The sequence below is a fragment of the Agelaius phoeniceus genome, chromosome 1 (assembly GCF_051311805.1).
Source record: "Agelaius phoeniceus isolate bAgePho1 chromosome 1, bAgePho1.hap1, whole genome shotgun sequence".
NCBI lineage: Eukaryota > Metazoa > Chordata > Aves > Passeriformes > Icteridae > Agelaius > Agelaius phoeniceus.
The window spans coordinates 947,939-975,337 of NC_135265.1; the positions used below are offsets into that span (position 1 = coordinate 947,939).

Below are 27,399 nucleotides of genomic sequence, written 5' to 3' on the forward strand. Positions count from 1 at the left end.
GTAGCGCTGCCATGGCCCGGTTAATGTTTAAATTTCTATAGTCATCAATAAGGTGGAACGTGTCCAGCCTGTCTCGGCCTGGGCGGCGGCTCGGCGCTGCCTAGCGGCAATCCCACCTCCAGGCCTTGCACTGTGTCCTGAGGTGACTTTTATGCTCATATCCCTCTTCGTCTGTGTCGCTCAGAAATAAATTTTGCACGTTTAGGATTGGTTCTGAGGGCGAAGAGGGCGGTCAGAAGAAGAAGCGCAGAGTTTGTTTTCAGAAAAATAGCGCTCCCTCCTTCTGCACATTCCTGCTGCGGTTCGGTGCTGTCCTCAGCAGGGACAGCAGGACAGAGCTCTCCTTTGCTCTTAGTTACTTTTAGCTGGCTGAGGCAGAGAAGATCTCTGGACTGTGGATTTTTTTTTCCTTTTTCTTTGGAGCTGTTTAAACCTGTTCTGCACCCAGAAGAGCACCGGCAGCTCACACCTGTGGCCCATCAGACCAGGCCTGGCCACAGCATTTCCAGCACCAGAGGGACTGATAAGAGATTAAGTGTGCCAAGCTACAGCTGAAGATGGGGACTTTCTGAGTTTGTCATCTCTTTTGGAGCAGCAAGAGATTTTATTGTTGAATATGGCTCCTTTGTTGTGCTGATGAATTCTTTGCTCCTTAAACAACCATTTTTTTCAACTTTTCACCAAGGAAATCTTTTTTCTGAACCAGTTGAGGGAGGGGCCGCTTGAATTTGCTTTCCAGAGGAAAAACCTTTAAAGGTTTTTCTCCCAAAATTGCCCTAAACCAGGACACACTGCGATCCTTGCCGAGGCCCGGCTGTGGCCGGAGCCGCTCCCGGCCAGCGGGGCGGGCTTAGTGCGCTTTGAAGGGATTGGGTCGGGGCGGCAGCGGCGCCCTGAGGGAGCCCAGGGTGATCCTGCGCTGCCTCCCTGCGCTGCCGGCCCCGGCCTGCTCGCCCGAAATCCCCCCAAGGCCCGGCTGCTCCGGCCACGAGGGCTCCCGCCTCCATCCAATAAAAAGCTGAATTCATCCATTTTTAGGAAGAAAAAAGGATTCGGCCAGGTCAGTGACACTGCCGGTGTGACGGACACGAGCCACAGAGAACCAGAATCACTTCTGCTTTTCATTTCCTCCTTCCCCATAGCTACATCCAGACCTGGTGAGGGGGATGCAGGGAGGCTGCTGAGGGACACAGGGCTGCAGCCAGGCCCTCCTGTCCTGCCCCCACACCTCCTTGCCAGGACATCAGCCCCACCACAGCACTTTTCATGGAATCCCAGAATGCTTTGGGTGGGAAGGGACCTCCAAGCTCATCTTCTTCCGCCTCCCTGGAAGGGGGCAGGAACACCTTCCACTATCCCAGGGTGCTCAAAGCCTCATCCAGCCTGGCCAACTTCCAGAGATGGAAGTGTCAACTCCTGTCATTCAGCACGCCCTGACCCGAAACCCCAAAGTTCTTCCAGGGAGTTGCAGGCACCACGCCAGCAGTGGGAAGGAGGAACCCTGGCAGGGCCCTCACAGGCAGCCCCAAAATGCTGCCACCCACAGCAATGAGCACCTGGTGGCTCTCAAAGGGTAGAGCAGGGATTTATTACAAGGTCTCCATGGATTCATCTTAGGCAGCGGAAAAGCCCCGCCAGGGCTACACCCAAGATGGGCCCAAAGTGGTCACAAAATGGACGAGCACTCACACTTTTAAAAGTGTGGTGGTCTCGTGCTTTTATAAGTTGCTCCATTTCAATAGTGGAGTTAACTGTCCAATTAAAGCTTTAGGTTATGAAGTCCCATCCTCCTTGTTGCTCTCTCTTCAGTTCACCATTGTTTATAGTTTTTGGGCCTGGATTTTGTATCCTTGGCCTCAAGGTAGAACAGGATTGTTTTGTCTACCTACCCCGTGAAAAGACCTTGCTAACAATGAAGCTCAGAGCTACACACCAAAGCAGCAGCGAATCCAAAAAATATGAATGCTAAAATGCAAGGCATCATTGTCAGCTCATGGCTCCAGCCTGGCTTCCTGAGTGCGGGGTGGCTGCATCCTCCAGCCCAGTCCAGCCCAGCCCAGCCCAGCCCAGCCCAGCCCAGCTGCCACCAGCCCTGCAGTGCTGCCAAAGGCCAGCACGGACAATCAGAGCCTCTTCCCTCCTCCCTCCCCATTCTTCTGTGGCCTCAGTGCCCACAGGGAGAGGTAGGACACCATCCCCATGGCATCTAGGCAGGATAGCAGCACGCAGACAGCCCCAGGCAGGACAGCACTTCTTTAATGCTCCAAAGGACTGAGCGGGAGGAGATGCAGAAAATTGCAGAGAGGGTCCAGCCCAGGCAGAGCTGCAGTGAGGCTGCACTGTGATGCCGTCATTCCCACAGCTCCTCCCTGCTCAGCCAGCCAAGGGCACGGGCAGGGGCCCAGCAGCCATCCCACTCTGTCAGTCACACACCTGGATGTGGGTTTCTTGTGAGCAGATCCAAAAATATGGGAAGACTTTCTCAGTGAAGGTGGCCTCCAACAGCAAGATCTGCGTCAGGTCCTTTGCGTTGTAGAAAGTCACTCGGCCCATTTCATAGTCCAGGCAGACCCTGATTCTCTGGAGGTTTTCCCTGAGTGCCAGCACCTCAGAGGTCATGCAGATTGAACTGTACTGTCCATCCCAGTCCATTAGCAGCCCCCAGAGCTTCTCAGATCTGAGCAGTTTGAGCAGCTCCTTCCTCGGCACGGACTCTGGGGCCAGCCCCACAGCCCACCTGCCCTCTTCCCCGACCTCCACCTCCCAGTAATGCCTCCCAGATGTGAACCCCTGGGTGCCCAAGACACTGAAGCTGCCCGTGAACCTCTTGGGGTTGTCAGGGAGGTTTTGTTCTTGAGGTTTGAACCAGACCCTTTTGCAGTCCCGCGAGAGGATCAGGTAGGCATTCGCCGTCTCTGGGTCCAGCCGCACCCGCTCTAAAGGGTGACAGAAACATCAGTCAGTGCCTGCTGAGAAGAGAACCAGCACCTCTCCTCCACCCTGCACCACGGGGCTGGGACCTGTCCTGGGAGCACAAGGGGCACTCCTGCAGCCCCCTCGGGTGGCATGGGACACGGCAGCCTCACTGTCCCCACGCTGGCAGCCGAGGGTGAAAAGATGCTCCCTGAGGCAGGACTGAGGCAGGCAGTGTCCCCACAGGCAGGGCACAGACACGATGGGCTTTGCTAAAGCTGCTCCCAGATGTGCTGCATATTGCAGCCTGTGGGGAGCAGTGCATGCCGTGGCTGTGAGCAGGCAGTGCTGCAGGGCAGGAGGGGCCAGGCCAGTCCCTGCTCCTGTGCCAAGGGCTCACCCAGCTCGGAGCCCTGCTCTGCCCAGCCAGCAGGCAACCGAGCTGCAGAGCCCGAGCTGCCCATCCACCAGGCATGTTCTGCTGCCATCCCGTGGCCATCCCACAGGGCCACACAGCTGTCACTGTGCGGTGCCACCAGCCCAGAGCCTCTGCCAAACCCACTCCTGCGGGGACTGCAGGGGGGAAACTGAGGCACGACTCTCCTGTGCTCAAGTGCATCATCCCAAAAACGGAGAGTGTGGAGAGCGGCCTCAGCACAAATGGTGCCAGCCACACCTCAGCCCAGCAATGCTGCACCATGTGGGCCCTGAGCACCTGCAGAAGCACTTCTGATCACACCAAAATACCACCTAAAATCGAGTACAGCCCCTCTGCTTAACTGGGCACAGCCTGACACGGCCTCCTGCTGTCCTGGCCCTGGCCTGGCATCGCAGGACAGCATCCCTGGTGCTGCCTGGCACAAGGACAGACCTGGGTTTTTATTGCAGGCCTAGTCACAACAACAGGACTCAGCTCTAGACAGATGCTGGGTTTAGATGTGCTGTGAGCTCATCTCAGCACCAAGGACATGAGGACACTCATCCTGGAAAGCTTTTCCCCCTCAGTTGTGCTCAGCAGCTCCACACACTTACCCCTTATGCCAGAGTCTATCTTGCTCTCCAGGTTCTCTGGAAGAAGGCAAGGAAGATGCATGAGTGTCTCTCCTGTGGCACCTGTCCTGCTCCCCATCAGGGCAGCAACCCAGATGTGGAGCCCCAGGCTCCAGCAAAGCCCATCCTGGGGATGGTTCCCATCTGGAGCAGCCGTTTTGCTCCTGAGCCCCAGGCAGAGGCACCAGGCAGTGAGGATTTCCCCCTGCTAGCCAAGCCCAGGGGAAGCACAGCACAGAGCCAGCAGGGCTTTACCTCTGAATTTATCCACCATGTCCACGACCTGCTGGCTCCTCCAAGTGAGGCTCTGAATGCTCTTCTGCAGCTCTGGGGAAACTGGCTCTGGGATCGGGGCCTTGGCTGCCTCACAGCTGAGGGGAACAGGGAGAGGAGCTCAGAGCCCAGCCACCAGCCAGGGCCAGCAGGGAAACAGGGAAATCCCTGCGGCCACAGAGCCCAGGGCAGCCGTGTCCCTGCTCTCAGCACAGCAACCAGATCTTTAGGAGGGGTGCAACGGCCTCTGGTTCCTGGAAACATCCCATGAAATCCCAAATCCCCAGCGGGGCAAACCACCTCCGTGCCAGCTCCTGCAGCGCTCCCAAAGCTCTGCCCAAAGGAGCTGAGCAGGAGGAGAGGGACACCGAGCCTGTTTCATACCTGCTCAGGATTCTGCCAACATCCTGCAAGAGAGAAAACACAGGAGAGCTGTGGCCCTGCCGAGGGCCAGGGAGCTGCAGTGGCTGCCCAGCTGTGTGAAGCAGCTGAAGGGGCTGGGGCTGAGCCCACACCTCATCCTAACCCTCCCTTCCCTCAGGGCCCTGACCCACAGCAGGCACAGCACAGTGTCACAGCACAGTGTCACAGCACAGTGTCACAGCACGGTGTCACAGCACGGTGTCACAGCACGGTGTCACAGTGTCACGGCACAGTGTCACAGCACAGTGTCACAGCACGGTGTCACAGCACGGTGTCACAGTGTCACAGCACAGTGTCACAGCATGGTGTCACAGTGTCACAGTGTCACAGTGTCACAGTACAGTGTCACAGTGTCACAGCACAGTGTCCCACCATGGCCCCAGCCTGCACCAGGATGCAGAGGGTGCCAGCTGGGTGTCCCCAGCCCCAGCAGGGGTCACAGTGCCCAGGGGCTGATGCTGCCTCACCTGGAGGAACTCGACCCCCGGCTGGTCCCGCTTCTCCTGGATCTGCGCTATCACCGTGTCCAGCAGCGACTGCCTCTCCAAGACCCTGGACGTGTATTCCTCGCTCTTATTCACCAGCTCCTGGGACATCTGCTCCAGCTGGCCCAGCAGGGCCTTCTTCTGCTCCTCCAGGCACTGCTGCAGCTCCTCAAAGCTCTCAGTCACACGCTGCAACTCCCACATCACTGTCACCTGCAAGGCACCGCACGGAGGCCCTGAGCCCAGCCAGGCTCCGGCTGCCCCTGCAGGGACACGGCTGCTGCACAGAGGGGGCCAGGATCACACACAACGGCACCAGAAGTTTGGAACAGAAACAGCAGGAAGAACAGAGACAGGGGGGGCAAGTCTGGATGTTGATGGGCCCAAGGAGGCCACATGAGATGGACAGAGAAAAGAATGTTGGCATGGATTAGGAGATAAGTATATATGGGGAGAGGGAAAGATGGGACATTCCTGGGGAGCCACATGGGTGAGCACTGGGGGGCATGGAGAGGAACACACACCTGCAGGTCTTCAATTTTCCCGTCTCCTGTGCTCTTCAATTTTTCCTTCTGCTTTTGTAGAAATAGCAGGTTTCTCTGGAGTGTCTCCTGGGGCAGGGATTAAACAAATGGCATTTCTGTTAATTTTGGAATGACATTCACAGCAGGGAGATGATGTTGCCAAACAACCCCTGTGTGGACAAACCCAGTCTGGGGAGTCACTGGGGGTGACCCCTGAGTGTCTGGGAGTGAGTTTTGCGCTCAGAGACACCATGCAACTCTCCAAACTCAGCCTGGGGACATCCCCATCCACAGCTCTTATGGCCAGAAACATTGCTGGAATAACTTCATTGGACTTCCAGTCAATACGAGTAGAAACCCTGGAGTTTGTGGCTTTTTAAATGGATTTTGAATTAGAAAAAAATAACTCTCAACATAGAAAATGTGATTTCTGGGAAGAGGTTTGCAGTGACAGTAGCAGGGACTCAGACAGGCCCCATCAATTTCCTGGAGTATTAACAAACTCCTCCTGCTCTGAGGCATCTCCTGCATTGCAGTGAGCCGAGACCCCAGCCCACGCTGTGGGGAGAAAGCCTGGCTGGGGACATGTGGGGCACAAGGGACCATGTGGGGACCCAGAGGGGTGAGCAGGGAGAGGGACCTGGGCTCCTGCGTGGGCTGGGGCCAGGCGGTGGCAGAAGCAGCAGCCCCAGCAGGGTGGGGTACAGCAGCCCAAGCTGGCAGCCAGACAGGGAGCCCGGGCAGCAGCCGGCTGAGGCCCCAGATCCGTGGCTGGCCGGGGACACGGCCGAAGCTGTGTGTGGAGGGGAAGCAGAGCCGCGCCCTGAGGGAAGCCCAGACCCTGCTCAGAGCAGACCCAGAGCCACAGCCAGAGGAGCTCATGCCCAGAGCAGAGCCCAGACTGTCCTTGAAGGGAGCCCAGATGTGTGCCCGGACAGGACGCGGACCTGTGCCCACAGGGGACCCCAGCCTGTCCCCGAGGGAGCCCAGCCCCTGCTGCAGGGGATCCCCGCCTGTGGCCGGAGGGGACCCTGAGCTGTGCCCCTCGGCCGCCCCACTCCGGGCAGCCAAGGCCCCCGAGCCCCTGGCCAAGCCCCCGGCCCCTCTCGCGGCGCCGCCCCGTACCCGCAGCTTCCGGGCGGCCTCTTCGGCGGGGCGGACACGGTGCCGGCGGTGCTCGGGCCCGTCCCGGCAGGGCGCGCAGAGCAGGGCGGCGCAGGGCTCGCAGAACAGCGCCAGGGCCTTGCCGTGCTGGGGGCACCGCGGCCGCGCCGCCACCTCCTCCAGGGCCCGGGCCAGCCCGGCCATGTTGCCCAGGGAGCGGTTGGGGCGCTGCGAGCCCGGCTCCAGCGGGGCGCGGCACTGCGGGCAGGCGGCGGGGCGCGGCGGGTCCCCCAGCACGCCCGCCAGGCACGTCCCGCAGAAGCTGTGCCCGCACGCCGTCAGCACGGGCTGCTCGAACACATCCAGGCACAACGGGCAAGTGGCCTCGGCCACCAGCTGCTCTCGCAGGGCCAGCACCTCCTCAGCCATGGCCGCGACGGACGGGAACGGACGGAAGGGGCCCCACCCTCGACCGCGGCGGGGGCGGGACTGGGCACGACGGGAACGGGCTGGGCTGGGCTGGGGGCCGGCAATGGGCTCTGGGATGCGAGTGTGTGTTTGTGAGTGTGTGTGTGAGTGTGTCCGGGCGTGTGCGCATCCCTGTCATTGCACACACATGTGGAATGTCGCACCTTGTGCACATCCATGCCACTGCAAGTGTGTCTGTATGTGCCTCTGTGTCTCTGTGTGTGCCTGGGAGTGTCCCCGTCTCTCCCTGGGCAGATTCCTATGCCTGGATCTCACATTATTCACACGCGTGTCCATATCCAAGTGCGTGTGTGCAAGCTGGGGAGGAAGGAGCAGGAAAACCCCGGGGGGACACGGGCACGGGGCCGCAGTGTGCGCTGCGTGTGCCCGTGTCTGCAGCCCACGGCAGCGGGGATGCAGCAGCGGCTGCGCAAAGTGAGGGCTGGCGTGAGTGTGAGAGAGAGTGTGAGTGTGAGCATGAGCATGAGTGAGAGTGTCAATGTGAGTGTAAGTGTCAGTGCAAGTGTGAGCGTGAGGGTAAGTGTGAGTGTGAGTGTGAGCCTTCATCCCAGCCTTCCCCCGGGGCGCAGCCAGTACGGTTCTGCCAGGGCCCGCGCATGCTGGGGATGCTTAAATCAGTTGAATCGTTAATAACCTGCCAGGGGCTGGGAGCTTCGGCCCGGCACGGCCCCGATGGCGGGTCGGAGCTGGGAGCGGGAGCCCCTTCCCCAGGCCGGGCCCCGCGATCCTTGCCGAGGCCCGGCTGTGGCCGGAGCCGCTCCCGGCCAGCGGGGCGGGCTTAGTGCGCTTTGAAGGGATTGGGTCGGGGCGGCAGCGGCGCCCTGAGGGAGCCCAGGGTGATCCTGCGCTGCCTCCCTGCGCTGCCGGCCCCGGCCTGCTCGCCCGAAATCCCCCCAAGGCCCGGCTGCTCCGGCCACGAGGGCTCCCGCCTCCATCCAATAAAAAGCTGAATTCATCCATTTTTAGGAAGAAAAAAGGATTCGGCCAGGTCAGTGACACTGCCAGTGTGACGGACATGAGCCACAGAGAACCAGAATCACTTCTGCTTTTCATTTCCTCCTTCCCCATAGCTACATCCAGACCTGGTGAGGGGGATGCAGGGAGGCTGCTGAGGGACACAGGGCTGCAGCCAGGCCCTCCTGTCCTGCCCCCACACCTCCCTGCCAGGACATCAGCCCCACCACAGCACTTTTCATGGAATCCCAGAATGCTTTGGGTGGGAAGGGACCTCCAAGCTCATCTTCTTCCACCTCCCTGGAAGGGGGCAGGAACACCTTCCACTATCCCAGGGTGCTCAAAGCCTCATCCAGCCTGGCCAACTTCCAGAGATGGAAGTGTCAACTCCTGTCATTCAGCACGCCCTGACCCAAAACCCCAAAGTTCTTCCAGGGAGTTGCAGGCACCACGCCAGCAGTGGGAAGGCAGGAACCCTGGCAGGGACCTGCACAGGCAGCCCCAAAATGCTGCCACCCACAGCAATGAGCAGCTGGTGGCTCTCAGCTGCTCCATGTGGCTGCGCTGCCCTCTGGCACATTCTAGCACCGTTAGAGGTCGTAAATCCCAACTTAGGAGGGGTTCATACACCAGGTCCTGGATTAGGACTTTGGTTCTGCAAAGGCTTTAACAGGTCCTGACAATTTCTCCCATCGTCTGTTTATTGATGCCACTGTCCAACATGAGATCTGACAGCACCAGGAAGGAGCCCGGCGTGCTCCGGGGAGCTGGTGTCACCAGCCCAGCCTCAGCTGGTGTCACCAGCCCAGCCTCAGCTGGTGTCACCAGTGTGGCCCCAACCCAGCCCTTCAGATGGCTCTCACCCAGCCACAGCCCAAACTCAGGAGCTGCAGCCAGGACGAGCTGGGATCCCCAGGAACCGAGCTGGTACAAACAGGAGTGCAGACCAGGAGCAGGGAGATGGATCGTGTCCCACCCACCCTGGCAGCAGGTGCTCAGGAGCAGGGAGGTCCTTCCTTGGAGCCAGCCTGGAGCTGCTCCTCCCCCGGACAGGAATCCCGCCACTCCTGCCATTGAGGAGGGCACAGTCGATACCCCCGGCCGCGGCTCAAGGACAGCAGAGCAGGTAAACACAACAAGGTCTTGCTCTCAGTCCCTGCTGGCCCCACAGCAGGCAACGGCCAGACCCACAGCACCCCATGCCCTCGGGGGCAGCAGGGCCAGCCCCCGGTGGGAGGATTGAGCGCTGGGAATGAATGTTTGGGGGAGCCTTGTGGAGGGGTCCTACCAGAAAAAGCGTCTTTTACTGCAACTAGAATTTTATTCTATTGTATAATTCAGGAGTGCATCACAGCCCCGCGAGCCGGGCAGGCACCTATCAGCGCTTCCAATCTAGACACACGCAGAACTTCCTCATCAGCTGCATCTGTTAATTACTCACATCCCCCCCGGCTGGAGCTCCTCCTATCACATCCAGCCCGGACCGGAGCAGCGCCTCCACAGAGCTCCTGGACAAAAAGTGACTGTGCCAGAATCAGCCTACAGAGCAGTTAGCAAAAAAAAAAAACAAACAACCAAACCAAAACAAACAAACAGAAAACAAACCCGAAAATAAAATCTTGCCCATCCTAAGGTTGCTTATCAAATAAAAAGTTCCTCCACATTTATTAAAAAAACCAAACAGTAGATTTAAAAAGCAGTTACGAGTCCTACTCTGGCAAAACACCCTGTGTACAGGTTTCTTTTGTTGGTGGTTTGTTTGCTTGTTGGTGAGGATTCCCCCTAAATCAGCTGCTTCTGTTAATTTTTTATATATATCATCTTTTAATTTTGCCGCGCGTTGCTTGCTTTAATTCATTAATTTATTTCCAATCAGCCGAGTCTCCACCAGACCAGCGGCGCTACCACACAAAGCTTCCTTGATGTCCATGCCCTGAGCCGGGGTGGGGGGAGATGGATGGAGGGAGGGTGGGAGAGATCAGTGGAGGAGAAGGAGGACGAGGAGGAAGGGAGGGACGGAGGGAGGGAGGGAGGGAGGGAGGGAGGGAGGGAGAGGAAGCCTCGGCAGCCCCTCACTCTCCCATGTGCGTCCTCAGGTGGTACTTGAGCGACTGCTTGTAGCGGAAGCACTTGGTGCACTCGGTGCAGGGGTAGGGCCGCTCGCCGGTGTGCGCCCGCTGGTGCTCCAGGAGGTGATGCTTCTGCGTGAAGTTCTTGCCGCACTCGGTGCAGTGGTAGGGCCGCTCGCCCGTGTGGATGCGCTGGTGCTCCAGGAGGTGGTGCTTGCGGATGAAGCCCTTCCCGCAGACGGCGCAGGCGTGCGGGCGCTCCCGCGTGTGGATGCGGTAATGGTTGGTGAGCTTGGACTTCTCGCTGAAGGTCTTCTCGCACTGGCTGCACTGGTAGGGCCGCTCGCCGGTGTGAGTCCGCTGGTGCCGCAGCAGGTGGGAGGGCCGGGTGAAGTTCTTGCCGCACTGGGGGCACAGGAAGGCCATCTCGTTCTTGCCCGCGTGGATCCTCTGGTGCATGAGCAGGCTGATCTGCAGGCGGAAGCTCCTCCGGCACTCGCCGCAGGTGAAGGGCCGCTCCCCGACGTGGGTGATCTGGTGTTTGCTGAGGCTCGACTTGTGGCTGAAGCTGCTCTCGCACTCGGAGCACTTGTAGGGCTTCCCCGGGGGCGGGGGCCGCGCCGGGGGCTTGAGGCCGTGCTCGGGGCGCCGCGGGACCCCCACGCCGCGGCGCGTGTGGCTGCGCTGGTGCAGCAGGAACTGCTGCTTGTTGCGGAAGCTGAGGTCGCACTCGTGGCACTCGTAGGGCCCTTCCTTGAGGTGGTTGCGCTGGTGGATCATGAAGTTGATCTTGAGCATGAAGCTCTTGCCGCACTCGGGGCAGATGTAGGGTCTCTCCCGCGTCCGGTTCCGCTGCTGCCCGCTGGCCGGCTTCATGTCCCCGGAGTCCCTCTCGCAGGCCGACGGCTTCCTGACGCGGGCCAGGCTGCGGGGCTGCGCCTTGGAGCTGCACTGCGCCTCGCAGCCCAGCCCGGCCTCGTGGCTGGGGAACGCCGGCGCCTCGCTCCGGCCCGAGAACATGGCGCACTGCTCCAGCGTGTCGGGGTCATCCTCCTCCTCCTCCTCCTCCTCCTCCTCCTCCTCCTCCTCCTCTTCCTCCGTCTTGATCACGATCCCGTCCTCTGAGGGGAAAATCAAACAGCATTAGGGTCATTGGGTGGGACAGGATGGCCTCTTATACCCCTGGTGCTACAGAAACACCTGCATGGGTTCCTGCAGCTGTTTGTGCGCTGGGAGCCAGCCTGTGCCACAAATGGGGCTGGAGGTGGAGCCCGGAGTGCTGGGATGGGCCATGTGCCCCCAAACATGGAGTTCAGACAAACCCCCCCCGGCCAGGCTCCTCTAGAGGGTGTGTTCCACTGCCTGCCAAAAGGTTTGGCAACTTCGTGCTGCTGCTGCAGGATGTGAGGGATGAAAGCACCATGGGTTCACCAGGGCTCGGGTGGCTGAGTGATTTCAGAGCAGCTCCATCTGGGCTGCAACAACACCCCTGGCACGGCACCGCTCGACAGAAACAGCACTGGGCTGCTGGCTCTGCTCTAGGGACAGCACAGCCCGCCTGGGACTGTCCCCTTCCCTCAGCTCCCGCTGCCATGTGGTGTGGCAAGAGACCCAGCCCCCTCCTTCCCAGAGCACCCAGCAGTGGGATGGATCAACAGTGGGATGGAATGGCAGCAGGGGGATGGCAGCAGGCCAGGCTCCCCTTCATGTCACCAAGGCCGGAAGTGAGCCGGGGACTTTGTTTGGTGACAGCAGCCATCCCAGGGACACACGGCAGGACACACAGCCAGCACGGCCCAAGGAAAGGCCAACAGGTCATCCCTCATGTCACCCCACACTGGACTGTGAGCCAGGCCTAAATGCTCTCCCAGGAAGAGCAGCTACACTTTCCCAAGAAAAGGAAAGTGATGGGAGTGGATGTCTCAAAGCCATGGCCCTCTTCCCTTTGAGGAAGGGAAAACCCAGGTCCTTCTCTCTGCCCCCTCTGTGGGCCTGGGAGCTCAGCCCCCCATCCTGGCCAGCACAGCTGCAGCTCCTGCCCAGCCCCACCAGCTGGCAGAGGCAGTGGCTCTCAGACAAGGATCAGCCCCCTGGTGGCTTGGCTGGTTTCCCTCACAAAGCCTTGAGCAGACCACAGGACCCACAAGACGGAGTTGAGGCCCTCAAGAGCCCCACTCTCTGAGTCTTGGTTTGTGTTACACCACCACAAAGCCGTCAGGAGGAAGGAACCCACCATTCCCAACCTCTCATCTCCCTGCTCTCCCATCCCCAGCCTTACAGCACATCTGTAGGACTTGTCCTGTATCTGCCACTCCACCAGCAGAATTCTACACATGAAACACTCGGTGCCATCATCTCATCTCTCCACAAATCACCTCATCCTTCCCCTTCCCTCCTGGCAGCTTGGAAATCACAGAGCTCCAGCCACATTCTTCCCTATCCTGTGGAGCTGCCCCAAGCAACTCCCACATGTGGCAACCTGCAGGACCTCCCACATTCCTCCAGCAGTGTCCAGTGTGCAACCATCCACTCCTCCACACCAGACACCAACCTCCTGCCCTCTGCCACAGCGGGGTTTTGGGAGCAGGGCTCACTGGGGCTCTCACAGAACACAGCCTGAGACACATCTTCCCTTGGTCTCCGTGGCTAACCAGGGCTTTTCCCAGACTCAGAGGACTGGGCCAGTGCTTGCTCTGTTCCTGAGCAGGACAGGAGCCCTTGGAGACCTCGTTCTGTGTCCACCATGGACGTGCTGCCTCCTCCTCCAAGCTCAAGGTGTGACCAGAGCCACTCTCGGAAGTCACTGCAGCCAGGAACTTTCCTTCTGGTGCTGGTTCTGGGGGGATTTAACTCCTCCTGTCCATCCAGCCCCTTCCCCATCTCTTCCTAACCCACCACAGCCCCCTGGGCCTCCTGTCCCTGACACACCACGTGTGCAGATCAGCGTGCCGAGTGTCTCACCTGTGCAGCCCCCGTGGTGAACGATGACCCTCTGGATCTCGCTGAAGTCGGCTCCGTACTCGGAGGAGTCCCCCAGGCTGGTGCCCGGGAGGTCCCTCGGGGGGGACACGGAGCCGTAGGGGCTCTCGCAGGCCGCCTCCTCGTCGGGGCTCTGGAAGCTGCCCTCGGACTGCCCTGACATCCCGTGCAGCTCGGGGTTCTCAGGGCTGTCTTCAGGAAGGAGCTCCTCTGTTTTGATCACCACCCTTATTCCAGCTGCAGCAACGAGAGATTGCCACCTGCCATCACTCCCAGGAGCCAGAATGAGGGACCTGCTCCCAGCAATCCCTGCTGGCTCCAGCTGCTGCTCCCACTGAGGGGTCTCCCTTCGGCTCTCCCTTCAGCCCCTGCTCTTCACCCATCCCTGCCACGCTCCCAGCTCCAGCCCAGGACCCTTCACAGGCACAGGGAACTCCCTCCACCCAGCCTGGGGCACCCCTCGGCCACCCCACATCCCCCAGCTGCAGCTCCACGTGGGCCCGTGATTTTCTCCTTCCCATTGGCCTCAATTTAATTTCAAGATCCTTGTGATGGAGAGCACAAGCAAGGCATTGGTGTGACCCCACATCCACAGCCTGGAATCAGGGATGACGAGTGGAGGTGACACCATCTCTTCCAGGTCACCTCTTTATCTCCGTATCAGCCCCCTTCTCACAGAGCAGGAGTTGCTCTGAGACTCAGGGTCGCTGGTGCCCCATTCCCAGCCCAGTCTTGGCCCTCACCATCCCATCTCCCTGCACACAGCCTGGGACCAGGCCTCCCTGCCTGGGAGGATGCTCCAAGGATAAATCCAGGCACCATCCATGCAAAGAGAGGGTGGAGGATTTTCTGGGTGGATGGGCTCTCCCAGTGGGACCCAATTCTCTGTCCTTGCTGGGCACACCGGCTCCCTGAGGACCTGGTCTGGTTGCAGATGCTTCCCTTGCTGGGAAGGGCTCCCAGTGCCCAACTCTCCAGGCTCTGCTTGCCCTGGTTTCTATGTTGAGCTGTACCTGGACATTAAACCTCCAGTCAGCCCAATCTGTCCCATTCCTAGGCAAGGCTTCTCCTGATAAACCACACCAGCCACAGCTCCCAGCAACATCTGCTCCAGCCTTGGGATGAGCAGCCCCTGGGAACACAACCCAGGGCTGCCCTGGGGCCAAGGTGCCGCCTCACCTGCCGTGGCATCAGTAATGATCTCACTCTCCTCCAGGTCCTGCTCATTCCTGCCCCGCGATTCCTCCCCTTGCTCGATCTGAGACAAAACACCAGGTTTGGAAATTGCATAGTCTGTTGAGAGACAGAGGGGTGGGAGAGAGGGATTACTGCACTGGGAATCTGGTATTGGCTTCCACCTCTTCCCAGCACACGGGGGACATGTGAGGACACTCAGGAACATCCACAGGTGCAAAATCCTCTGAAGGGGTGCAGGGGCTGGTACCCACTGCAGGCCCAGAGGATGCAGGGAAGCCCTCCCAAGAGCCATGGGGAAGGAAGGAGCTGGGTTTGGATGGCATAACTGTGTCTGGAAGAGGTTTGGGAGGTCTCCACCCCACCTGCCCACAGGGCATCCCCTCGCCCAGCCAGAACGCCACCACGGCATGAGCTGGAATAAACCCAGACTGAAAACATCCTCCTGTGTTTTCAAGCCTTTAAAATGGAACATTTGTGTCTCATCCAAGGGGATCTCCAAGGAGGAGCCAGAAGGAGCCTCCTGTCCCTCAGCAGGGCAAGGACACCCCGTATTTACCCAGGGAGATCAGAGATTCGTAGTTCCCCTTCATCACATTCTTGTAGAGCTCCTTCTGCCACTCCTCCAGCTTCTCCCATTCCTTGTCATTGAAATAGACGGACACATCATCAAAGGTCACCGGCACCTGCAATTCCAACAGTGCCTTCAAGCAGGAGCCTGGACACAGCCAGGCTTCAGCTCCTCCGAGGCCAGCCATGAGCTGCTTTTTCCATTTAAAACAAGTCCTGGGCAGGTATTTCTTTGGGAATAAAGGACTCAACCAAACGGATGGTTCCTGGTGGTGAATCCAGACTGGGATTTCCCCAAAGGACCCTGAGCTCCTCCTCTCAGTCCCTGCTCTCTGCAGGGTGATCAGGCTTGGGGGACCACAAGGGAGAGAAAACCCAGGAGCTGAGCTGGACTCATCCCTATTAATGAGCTGACGTAACTCCCGGATTCAATTACCCCAGAACTCCAGGGAAAACTCTACCCAGGCCCACAGGGCTCCCCATTATCCCTGGTTACTGTGCACCCACCATCTGCAGCTTCCCAGCTTGTTAGCCAAGGAATAATTCCTAGGGATAAATTCAGGATGTGCAAACTGTGCTGTGCTGGAGTGGAGCTCTTCAGAGGGAACGCAGCACTCCAGTTCTGTCCCCCAACTGCACTAATGGGGTGTCAGGGTCTGAACCCACCTTTTCCTGATCCTCTCTGCTCTCTCCAGAGATACTCCCTCTCCCATGTCATACATGGTCTCATTTGCACAATCTTTTAGCAGGAAGGCTGTGAAATTCAAGTAGGAACTGAATATTGATGGTGGGCTCTTTCCAGAGCTATGCCCAAGGAGCTCATCTGCCTTCCTGAATCCCAAAGCTTCCCCCTTCCCTGCAGCAGCAGCTCCCACTTGCTCCTTCCCTGGCCTGGGAGACTTTGCAGCATCAAGGTGGTCAAAACGGAAGAACCACAAAATCTGCAGGATTTCTAGAAATGGTGGCAAAAAAAAAGAACAAAAAAGAGTCAACGGCCCCAGGGCTGTGCAGCGCAGTGGAGCAGAACTGAAACCTCTGGCCTGAGTACCAGGATGTCCTCCCAGGCCTTGTCCCTCCGTATTTTAGCCCCAGCAGGGGATGAGCTGGGAAGCTGCAATGGGGAGCTGCCATGGCGAGAGACTCACCTGAGCAGGGGCTGTCCCCACTCACCCACCCTGGGCTGGCCCCCCGGGAGCATTTCGGGAGCAGTGCCCAGCTCCCGCTCCCCAGGACACCGTTACCTTGGGGACTTCCCCCTTCCTGCCCGGGGGCAGCCGCAGGATCCAGAAGTTCCTGTTCTTCAGGAGGTTCTCCATGTTCTCCAGGCGCCGCTGGAGCAGCCCGTACTCCTGGATAAGGGTGCCCAGAGCCGCGCACTTGCTCTCCAGCTGGTTCCCCAGCTCCGCCGCCGTCTTCTCGCAGTCGATCAGCTTCTTCTCCGCCATCCCGGTCCGACCCTCCAGGTCCAGCAGGCGGGTGGAGTGGGAATCCACCTTGCGCTCCACCGCCTGCACGGCCGCCACCACGGTCAGGGACAGCTCAGCCGTCTGCGTCTCCCGCTCCGAGGTGCGCTCGGGGCCGGCCGCTGGCCGGAGGGGCGAGGGGCAGCGCGGCGGCCGCACCGGCTCCGGCGCCTGCGGACACAAGGGCGAGGGGTCAGGCCGGGGATGCCCCCAGGGGGACAGGGACCCTCCCGGGGTGATGGAGACCCGCCCGCCCCCGGTGTGACGGGGGCCCCCGGGGCGATGGGGACATCCCCGGGGCCATGCGGACCCCGCGGGGGGGGGCCGCTGCAGGGCCCGGCGCTCGCCGGGGCGGCGGGGACGTCCCCGTGTCCCCGCTAAGCCGCTTACGGCGGCCCCGTGCCGGTCCCACGGGACGGGCAGGACCCGCGGGGGTGGGGGGAGGTGACAGCGCGGGGCCGGGAGGTGACACGGGAGTGGGGGGGGGCGCGGGGTGACACGGGCCGGCCGAGCCCCGTTGCCATGGGCACGGCGAGGGGACACCCGAGGGGCTGCGGGCGCCCCGTCGCCATGGGGACCAGGCGGTGACACGGGAGGCGGGGGCGGCGGCGGGTCGGTCCCGGGGGGCCGCAGGGCCCGGCGGCGGGCGGGGGGGGGGGGGCGGCGCGGCGGCCGGGCAGGCCCGGCCTCGACGGCAGCGCGGGCGCCGCCGGCCGCGGAGGCCCGGGCGGGCTCGGCGCGGCGCCGCCGCCCCCCCGGGGCCGCCCGTCCCGTCCCCGCCCGTCGCCCCGGGGGGGCGGCCGCGGCCCCGCGCGCTGACAGCGCCCGCCGCCCGCCGCCCCCCCCGCCCGCCGCGGCCCCGACGGCGCGGCCCGTCAGCCCCGACGTGCGGCCCGCGAGCCGCGGACGGGCGGTGCGCGCCGGGCCCGGCCCCGCGCCGGGCGGGCGCCCTTTACCTGAGCGGGGGCCCCCTCGGCCATGGCCCTTTGTTCCGTGCCCGGGGCCCCGGGGGCCGCGGCCGGGAGGATCCAGCGCCCGCTCGCTGCTTCACCTCCGCCCGCCGCCGGGCATCGGGCTGGGCGCGGAGCGGCGCGGCGGGGCGGGGGCGCGGCGCGGCGGGGGCGGGGCGGAGGCGGCGCGGGCCTAGCGGGCGGAGGCGGCGGGGCGGGGGCGGCGGCGGCTCCGACACCGAGCGCGGCTCCGGGTCCGGGTCCGGGTCCGGCGCTCCGGCCGCGCCGCTGCCCCGCCGCGCCGCCAGGGGGCGCTGCCGCCGCCGGACCGCGCGCGGAGCGGGGCGGAGCGGAGCGGGAGCGCGCCGCACAGCGCCCCCTGGCGGGCCGACGGCATCAGCACCCCGCCCCGTCGGGGCCCCCCCACGGCACCGCCCGCACCGGGAACCGCGGAGACCGGGGGAACTGCGGGGACCGAGGGATTGGAGAACTGACGGAGCTGGGGCCGTTAGTGGCACTCGGGATTGCCCGAGGAGCTGGGCTGGCAGCGGGGAGCCGGGGGGACGGGGGCACCGAGGAGTAACGGGGAAGGCGCCGGGGCGCGGTGCGAGGTGACGGGAGGCGCTGGTTTGACTGGGGCGAGTGAGAGAGTGCGGGGGGCTCGGTGCGACATGGCGGGGCAGGGGAGGGACCAGGGGGTCACTGTGGAGGCCCCGGGGCGGCTTTTCCGGCCCCGCCCGTCGGGTCCCTGCCGCCCATCCCTGCGGGCTCGGAAATGGCGGCCGGAGGCGCCGGCGCCGTGGAAATGGAACGACCCCTCCCCTTCCACCTCTCGGCCTCCCCGCCGGGCCCGACCGCAGCATCCCATCCCGTCCCATCCCATCTCCAGCCTCAATCCCATCCCATCCCGTCCCATCCCGTCCCGTCCTCTCCTGTGCCGTCCCCTCCCGTCTCACGTCATCCATTCCTATTCTCTCCCATCCCAGTCCATTCTGTCCTATCCTTCCCGATCTTGTCCTGCCCCATTCTGTCTATCCCACCACGCCCTGTCCCATCCATGTCCTCCTGTCCCACCCATCCTCGATGTCTCTTCATGCCCGGCCCATCCCACTCCATGCGCCCTGGCTGATCCCATCCTGTCCCATCCCACTCCATCCATGCTGTGTCCCCACTCTTGTCCCAGCCAGTCCCACCCTGTCCATCCCACATCTTGTCCCATCCCATCCCATCCCATCCCATCCCATCCCATCCCATCCCATCCCATCCCATCCCATCCCATTCATCCTGTCCCACTGTATCCTTTCTTACCCCATCCCACCCCACCCCATCTCCCCAGTACCATCCCTGCCTGCTCTGGCACAGCCCTGGCCCACCTTGGGGGGGAAGTTGGTGGCACTGAGCACAGGGAAGGGCAGGAAACCCTTTGGTTTGTGGGAAAAGGGAGAGGACAAGTGGGATGCGTCACCCAGGCTTAGGGGGGCACAGGGATGTGGCAGCAGGTGGGGACCCCCAAGTAAAGACCCCCCTGTCCAGGCCCCTCCTGGGCTGTCCCAGATCCACAACCTCTGCCCAGGGCTGATCCATTGGGAGGGGACACCAGGAGCAGCTCTGGCATTCAGGGGTGTCCCTGGCTGGGGTTTGTAGATCCCAGTGCAGAGGGAGTGCCTGAGCCTGGCTGAGGGACTCCACGCTGTCCCTGTGGAGATGGGTGTGGATCACCAGGTGTGGTTATTGCCAGGAGTGGAGTGAGCAGGACTGGGATACAGCCATGTCCCTGGAGCGCTGTGTGCCTGTGACCAGCCCTGTGTGCACACAGAGCACATGTGTGACCACAGAGGGACACTCGTGTGTCCCCAGGGTGTCTGTGTGACCACAGAGGGACACTTGTGTGTCCCCAGGGTGTCTCTGTGTGCTCAGAGCTGTGCTCAGCCTTGCCCTTGGCAGCACCCACTCTCCCCAGCCTGGATCCCACTGGCTGCTCCTTCCTGAGCTCTTTTCCTTCTCCTTCTTTCTCCCCATAATCCATCTCCAGCATCTCCATGTCCATGTGGGGCATCTCCATGTCCATGTGGGGCAGCCCCATTCCATGGAGTGGCTCCAGAGTGTGGGGGATTCACTGGGGTCACTCAGAGCATGGGGGATTCACTGGGGGGGGATTCACTGGGGTCACTCAGAGTGTGGGGAGGATTCACTGGGGTCACTCAGAGCATGGGGGATTCACTGGGGGGGATTCACTGGGGTCACTCAGAGTGTGGGGAGGATTCACTGGGGTCACTCAGAGTGTGGGGGATTCACTGGGGGGGATTCACTGGGGTCACTCACTCTGTCCCCCCAGGCACCCAGCACCCCCAGGGTTGAGGTGGCTGAGGGACTCTGGCACTCCCTGGTCTCTGTGGACCCCAGGTGCCACATCCCCATGGTGGCTGTCACCTCAGGGCTGCCCTCTCCCCTCCCAGCCCAGGTCCCAGGCTGGAACAACCCCTGGGGCTCGTTGTGTCTCTGCTGGGGAGAGGGAACTGTCTCTGTGTCCTGGGCTCTGGCAGGGAAGAGCCTGGGGAATGCTGGGCTGAGAGGGAGCCTGGAAGGAAAAACCCCCAGTGTGTGGCACCAGCTGGGCACCCTATGAGGGCCCTTCCAACCCATCCTTTGATTCCATGATCCCAGCTCCAAGGTGGCCACAGCCACCAGCACTTCTCCCTGTCCCTCATCCTGGGTGTGGGATGTCCCAGCTCCATCCCACCACGGATCCAAGGATTCCTCAGCTGTCCACAGCCCCATTTGTGCGTGGCACAGGCACAAACCCAAATCAAGTTAAAACCACCACTTCCAGACGCAGCATCCCAGAGCAGCCTCATTTGCCAGGCCTGGCCCTCCAGCACAGCTTGGCTTGTGCTGTTCACCTGCTCCACAATTACCTGGAAAAGCTCCTGAGTACCAGGATGAGGGAGCTCCTCAAGGAGCTGGAAAAGCTCCAGCCAGGAGCAGGATGAGGGAGCTCCTCAAGGAGCTGGAAAAGCTCCAGCCAGGAGCAGGATGAGGGAGCTCCTCAAGGAGCTGGAAAAGCTCCAGCCAGGGGCAGGATGAGGGAGCTGCAGGTACTCACAAAGGGCTGACACAGAATTCAGAATGGAAACACTGTATTGACAGACTTTACAAAAGTTATTACAAAACACGGTCACGAACCAGCAGCTGACGATACAGAGCGAAGAGACACCACGTACAGGCACCTCAGAACAACACCAACAGCTCCAGAAGTCATCCAATATTTACACAAAGAGCTGGAAAACTCCGGGCGGTTATCGCATACATGGAAGTGTTTTAGAGCAACTGTGAAATATAGTGTCACACCTTTCCTTGTAGTATTATCATCATCATAATTAATAATAATAATAATAATAATTAATAATAATAAGACTACTTCTAGGTTAACTAAAAACCAAACAGCTCTTTACAGGGGTTAGGAGAAGCTGCTTTCACTCGTCTGACTTACCTGAGTGAGACCAAACCCAGTTAAAAAATAGAAATAAAATCACCTTCATTGTCAGGAGTCCATGTGTCAGCCCAGCGGCGCCGTTCCCTCGGGCCAGAGGGGAACCACAGTCCGGCTGGTGCCAGTGACACCCTCCAGAAGCACGGAGACGTGTCCTCCTCGTGTGAGCGACCCCAGCACGCCTCCACACGCTGCCCTTCCCGACTCCTCCTGCTCCAATGTCCTCAGCCCCTTCTCCTGCACCTGCTTTATCTCACCCCGCTCTTTGCCACGCTCTCCTCTCCGCTTTTCCGCCTTCCACAAATCCCACGTCGCGCCCTGATCGCCTCTCTCTGCCTCGCCTCTCTCTGGCCTTCATCCCAGTCCTGGCCTCGCAGCCTTTGGGGACGCGGCGACGCAGCGGGAGCGGGCGGCCGGCCGGGAACGGCGCCTTCCTTCCCTCCCTCCCTCCTCGCGCTTCCAGCCTTGCAGTGAAACGAGTGGAAAAAAGAAAGCGAAAGCTTGTCACTCCTGAATATGCACAAAGATAGGTGGGGGAACACCTGCTAAATACGGAGCCCAGAGAACCGCTCGGGATCATTCTCTACGGGCAGAATCCAACCCTGCGTGGGGAACAGCGAGCGCGGGGCCTGCGCCGCGGTGGGAGCGCCACGGAACCCCGCGGGGTCCCAGAGCCGCCTGGGCCGGCCGAGCAGAGTCTTTAAGAGGAATTCCTTGGATGCTTCACCAAAGCGGGCTTCGTAGCATGACCACATGGATTAGCTGCGATACAAGTCACCTGCCATCATGCTGCACGTCCACCTGCCAGACCGTCACGGTCACCGCGAGCCCTCCTGCCCCGGCCCCACCACGGCTACTGCTTAGTCTCTTTTTTCACGCAGAAATGGTCGGTTTGGGTGCCCGCCGAGCCCAGGTTGTGCTGGGAATCCTCCCCGGGCCGCGGGTTGCGCGAGTGGATTTTCTGGTGGCAATTCAGGGACTCTTTGTAGCGGAAGTGCTTCCCGCAGACGGGGCACTGGTAGGGGGTCTCCCCGGTGTGCACCCGCCAGTGCTTGAGCAGGTGGTCCCGCCGGATGAAGCTCTTGCCGCACTCGGTGCACTGGTAGGGCCTCTCCCCGGTGTGGATGCGCTGGTGGCGGATGGCCTTGGAGAGGTCTCGGAAGTCCTTCCCGCAGTAGGTGCACGTCAGCGGCCCGTCGCCCTTCCCCGTGTGCAGCTTCTGGTGCAGGATCAGACTCACCTCCAGGCTGAAGCTCTCCTTGCACTGGGAGCAGGTGTAGGGCCTCTCCACCATGTTGTTCACCTGGTGCCTGACGAAGCCGTACTTGAAGCCCGAGCTCTTCTCCCCATCGGGGCGCTTGGACGCTTTGGAGCGGGAGGGGCCCTGGCCCTTGGCTTTGGATTTCTGCCGGAAGCTCTCGCCGCGCTCCAGGGACGTGCAGGCCTCCTCGCTGGCATGAGCCTTCTGGTGGGTGGCGAAGAGCTGCTTGTCCAGGAAGCTCTGGCCGCACTCGCAGCAGATGTAGGGCCCCTTGTCGGCCGCCGCCTCCTCGGGATCCTTCCTGGCCAAGTCTCTCCCGCGGCGCACGGAGCGCCTCAGCCCGTTGCCCGTCGCCGTTCGCTGCGGCGGGGCCGACCCGCTCTGGCTCTTGCTGCTCGATTGCATCTCCTCCTCCGGGTTGGAGAAAACCTCTTCCCACTTTCCTGTCAACGACCTGGAAAGCTCCAGGCTCTCGGAGCCTTCCTCATCGCACGGCTGTTCGTCTGGTGGAGCAGAGACACCGGTGTCATTTGGGGTCCCAAGGACTGGGGGGTGCTCACTCAGCTCCCTTGGGACACGGGGGGTCTCTGCTGTGCACACCCAGCTCAGAGCCTGGCACTGACGGGGCTGTGAGGCCGGCTGGGAGCACCTACTCTGTCCACAGGGATTGGACTTGGAATCTTGGAATTGTTGAGGTTGAAAAAGGCTTCGGAAATCATTAAGTCCAGCACTGCCAAGGCCACCCCTGACCATGTCCCCAAGCGCCACATCCACATGGATGTTACATCCCTCCAGCAATGGAGAATCCACCACTGCTCTGGGTGGTCTCAATGTGTAACAGGCTCTTTGAGGGAATAATTTTACCAATTTCCAACCTGACCCTCCCTGGCACAGCTTGAGGCCCTTTCCTCTCATCCAGTCCCCATTCCCTGGGAGCAGAGCCTGACCCCCCTGGCTGTCTCCTCCTATCAGGGAATTGTGCAGAGACAGAAGGTCCCCCCTGAGCCTCCTTTTCTCCAGGCTGAGCCCCTTTCCCAGCTCCCTCAGCTGATCCTGGTGTTCCAGACCCTCCCACAGCTCCATTTCCTTCTCTGGACACACTCCAGCAACTTCCTGCATTCAATTATGTTGTAATATAATATTATATATATAATCTAGCTATAGATAGGTAGCCAGAGGAAAAAAAAGGGTTCCTGAAGCAGGATAGGTCTTTAAGAACTTGTGCTTTAGGATAAAGCCCAAAAAACAGAGGAAAAAGGAATAAAACTTCTTTTCTTTCATGGGCTTGGACAGCGCCTTAGGGTGAAGGATCTCCCATGGTATAAACTGTGACTCAAAGCAACTTTCTGAAATTCTGGAAAAGCATCATCCGGAACAACTGAACAGCTCCAGGGAATTAGGCTGGGAAGTCAGAAGCACATCTAGGCAAGGGACACTTCCCAAAGCAGCTCAGTGCACTTACATGTACCAGGGACCTCCATGCTCTCCTCTTCCTCAGAGCCTTCGTGGCTTTCAGCCAGAGTCTCTTCATATTTACCCCACGAGCTGTCATCGGGCCCAGGGAAGAAAAACTCTGTGCAAGAGAAAAGAGCAGGAGTTACACTCCAACCTTCCAGCTGCTTTAGAGGATTCCAGGAGAGATGGATGCATCAGGTGGGAGGCAAGCAGGAAAGCAAAGCCCCCCTGCACCTGAGGAGAGAGCTGACAAAACAGAACAGCCCCACATCTGCCTCCACCTCCCCTCCCAGTCCCAGGAACCTCGTGGCTCACCAGTGGTGGGGTCTGTGGGGGTCTCTCCTCCCTCAGAGTCCTCCTGATCCTCAGCGTTGGGATCCTCTCCCTGCTCAATCCGTGTCAGCAGCTCAGGCTTGGAAATGGCAGCGTCTGCACATAAAAAGAGGATGAGGATGTTTCCCCTGCCCTGGCAGGAGACAGACTCTGCAGCCTTTGCCCACCAACCTTCCTTTGCTGGGGAATGAACGAGAGAGGCTCGGGAAGCTGCTCTCAGCCCTCTGCTGCGCTCACCTTGCGTGGGCCCTGGATGCAGGAGCACACTCTGCTCAGGTGAGGAGCACCTCCCAGCCTGCAGCGTGAGGAGGACAGGAAGAAAAGGCATCCAGGCTTACCTGCAGGCTCTCCTGTCTTCTCCTCTGCGCTAAGGTCCGCGGATCCATTACAATGGGGGCTTCAGCTCGGGGGCAGCAGCAGAGCTGCCAGCACTGCCCTCCCCGTGCGGTTCCCTCCAGCCAGGACCGCTCCGTCCTACTCGTCCGAGTCCCGGGCTGCTCGCGGATTTTGGTGGGGGAAAGGGGACAATTACTGTCTCTCCTGGGGCGGAGAGCAGAAAACTTCACTTCCAGACATGTGGGAGGGAGGCCCTGGGGGTTAAACTCCACCTCTGCTCCGCTGGATCCGTTTCCCTTACACGGGAGCCAAAGCCCTAAACCTCATTTCTCAAGGGAAAGCTCGGGATGAAGCACAGATAGGTTTCTCTAAGCTCCAGGCTCAGATCCCCAGATCCCCTGCAGCTGCATTCCTGTGCCTCAGGAGCAGGACACAGGACTGGTTTGGAAACAGGAGAGTGGGGGCTGTGGTTACCCTTCACCTTTCTCCCTGGCACACAGGGACTGCAGGAAACTTCTGTTCAAAAAAATAAACGGGGGGGAAAAAAAAGGCAGAAAAGGCCTGGATTGGGCAGAGCTGGATGGCAGGGAGGCAGATGAGGCTGGACTCGGCACAGGGAAGTGTCTGGCTACCAGGGACGGCATCTGCGCTCCCAGCCCCAGTCCAGCCAAGGCAAGGTCATTTCTGGAACATGCTGTGAAGTTCCCCAGAGGGAATTCCCGCAGCCAGGACTGGCAGGAGCGAGCGGAGCGCGTTCCTTTGGCTGGGAATGCACTGCCCTGAGCTGCTGAGGGGAAAGCAGGAGGCAGAGCTCACCCCCAGCCACTGCTTCTCCCCAGCTCTGCCCCAGCAGACCCCGCAGCACCGCGAGCAGGACTCGCTCCCTGGGGCTGGACAGAGCACCAGGCAAACGTCACTTCTCCCTCACGGGAGAGGAAAGGGAAGTCAGCACAACTCCCCATGGAAAGGGCTGGAAGGAACCTCAGAGGCAGGGCACAGGGCACCCTCTGCTGCCCTAAGCAGCCAGCGGGCTGATGCACCCAGCGCAGTGGATCTGTGGACCTTGGCGTGACAAAGGAACTTCCCTCTTCCCCAGCTTTGCTTGGATTGAGGGTCCTCTCACTTCCCCTCCTCCTCACAATCCCAGCACTCGCCAGGCTGCAGGGACCATCAGGGAGCCACTGTCCCTGCAGTGACACTCATGACATCCTTCCACCCTCAGCGTGGCTGTGAGGGCTGAACTCACTGCCAGGGCTGTGTAACACCTCCCCAGAGCACAGCACCCCTCCCTGACCCTGCAGGACACAGGTTCCATCCACCAGTTCCCAGGAAAACTCTGTGCCAGGAGGCTGAGGGCAAAGCCAGGCCTGTCATTACCCATGGAGATGACAGCCTCGTAGTTGCCTTTCATGATGTGCCTGTAGAGCTCCTTCTGCCACTCGTTGAGGCTCTTCCACTCCTCCTCAGAGAAGTTAAACGAGGCGTCGTTGAAGGCCACGGGGACCTGCAAGGAGCAGCACCACAGGGTTTGTTCCTCATTTAAGAAAACACCTGGGGACATTTTCTCATTCAGTTTTCTCACTCAAACTCCTCAAGTGTCGTGCAGACAGGAACATCTGCTCCTTCCCACATGCCTCATGCCTCAAGGGACACAACAGGGATTTCCCCTGTCACCCGCCTGTCACCTCCCCCTGCTCAGCCTCCTCCTGTCACTGCCCCATGCACAAGGCCTGGCACAGACCCCTTTTCACTTCCTTTTTGACACAATTCTGCTGCTCATCACCTCTGAACAGCCCTGGGGATGTTCCCAAGCCTTCCCAGTTACACGGGGCTGAGCCACAAAATTCCACGTGATCCACACACAGGAATTTGTGACATCCCTCCCAGATCACACGTGCATGAGTAGGGCATAGCCAACACAGCAGGACCTGTGCTGGTGCTTCTGGGTACTGAAGGGAGAACAGGGCTCTGGGGGAGCCATGAACGGCTCTGAGCACTGCAGCTGTCCCAAAATGGGACTGTGAGTGCAGGGATCAGGTTGTCACTGCAGGAGATGGGGCAGCCAGTGCAGAGATCAGGCTGCCAGTGCACAAGAGATAGGGCTGCCAGTGCAGGATATGGGGCTGCCAGTGCACAGGAGATGGGGCTGACAGTGCACAGGAAATGGGATTGACAGTGCACAGAAGATGGGGCTGACAGTGCAGGATATGGGGCTGCCAGTGCACAGGAGATGGGATTGACAGTGCACAGGAGATGGGGCTGTCCAGGGCATGGGGCTGTGAGCTCAGTATATGGGGCTGTGAGCTCAGGATAAGGAGCTGTGAGGACAGGGCACGGGGTTCTGAGCCCCAGACGTGCAGAACAGCCCCGTTTTGCAGCGGGGAGCAGCAAACCCAAACCGTTACCTTGGGGACTTCCCCTTTTGCCCCCGGGGGCAGCCGCAGGATCCAGAAATTCCTGTTCTTCAGCAGGTTCTCCATGTTCTCCAGCCGCTTCTGCAGCTGCCCGTACTCCTGGATCAGGGTGCCCAGCGCCGTCCACTTGCTCTCCAGCTGGTTCCCGAACTCCACCGCCGTTTTCTCGCAGCCGATCAGTTTCGTCTCGGCCATCCTCATCCTGCCCTCCAGGTTCATCAGCTGCGCGGCCTGGGTGTCCACCTTCCTGTCCACGGCCTGGATCTCGGTGACCAGCGTCAGGGAGATCTCGGCGGCCGGCAGCTCGGCCTCGCCGCCGGGGCCGTGCTCGGGGGCGGCCAGCGGCTGCTCCAGGCCCAGCTCCTGGGGCTCCATCATGCACTCCAGCTCCTGCGGGGGGAACGCGCGGTGCTGAGCGCGGGGACGCGCCCGCAGCTCGCGGGGGGGGCGGGACGCGGGGCCGGGCCGGGGGGCGGCGGCCGGCGGGGGAGGCGGGGGGCGGCGGCGGCGCTTACCTCAGCGGGGGCCCAGTCGGCCATGGCGCGGGGGGCGGCGCGGGCGGTGCGGGGCGGCGGCGCGGGCGGGCGGCGGCGGGGCCGGGCGGCGGCGGCGGCGGCTCAGCAGCGGCGGGGCGGAGCGGCCATGCCGAGGGCGCGGGGCGCGCTGGGAG

The 27,399-nt window shown here is 60.9% G+C and overlaps 3 protein-coding genes across 3 annotated transcripts; all 3 read right to left on the reverse strand.

Moving 5' to 3' along the window:
- Positions 1 to 2,234: 2,234 nt before the first annotated feature.
- On the reverse strand, positions 2,235 to 7,263 carry LOC129117766 (E3 ubiquitin-protein ligase TRIM7-like). Its single transcript, XM_054628590.2, has 7 exons — positions 6,794 to 7,263; positions 5,669 to 5,755; positions 5,127 to 5,357; positions 4,621 to 4,643; positions 4,219 to 4,334; positions 3,946 to 3,981; positions 2,235 to 2,936 (listed from the first exon to the last, which is right to left on the reverse strand). The coding sequence occupies exons 1-7, from the start codon at positions 7,199 to 7,201 to the stop codon at positions 2,422 to 2,424; spliced, it is 1,416 nt and encodes a 471-aa protein (XP_054484565.2). The 5' UTR covers positions 7,202 to 7,263; the 3' UTR covers positions 2,235 to 2,421.
- Positions 7,264 to 9,863: 2,600 nt separating this feature from the next.
- ZNF777 (zinc finger protein 777) lies at positions 9,864 to 17,730 on the reverse strand. Its single transcript, XM_077179858.1, has 6 exons — positions 17,447 to 17,730; positions 16,269 to 16,661; positions 15,017 to 15,143; positions 14,443 to 14,556; positions 13,246 to 13,500; positions 9,864 to 11,405 (listed from the first exon to the last, which is right to left on the reverse strand). Exons 1-6 carry the CDS (start codon positions 17,468 to 17,470, stop codon positions 10,288 to 10,290), a joined length of 2,031 nt encoding a protein of 676 aa, XP_077035973.1. The 5' UTR covers positions 17,471 to 17,730; the 3' UTR covers positions 9,864 to 10,287.
- A 2,830-nt stretch (positions 17,731 to 20,560) lies between these two features.
- LOC129117715 (zinc finger protein 783-like) lies at positions 20,561 to 27,399 on the reverse strand. The gene is made up of 6 exons (XM_054628565.2): positions 27,245 to 27,399; positions 26,721 to 27,119; positions 25,693 to 25,819; positions 23,962 to 24,075; positions 23,654 to 23,764; positions 20,561 to 22,694 (listed from the first exon to the last, which is right to left on the reverse strand). The coding sequence occupies exons 1-6, from the start codon at positions 27,266 to 27,268 to the stop codon at positions 21,784 to 21,786; spliced, it is 1,686 nt and encodes a 561-aa protein (XP_054484540.2). The 5' UTR covers positions 27,269 to 27,399; the 3' UTR covers positions 20,561 to 21,783.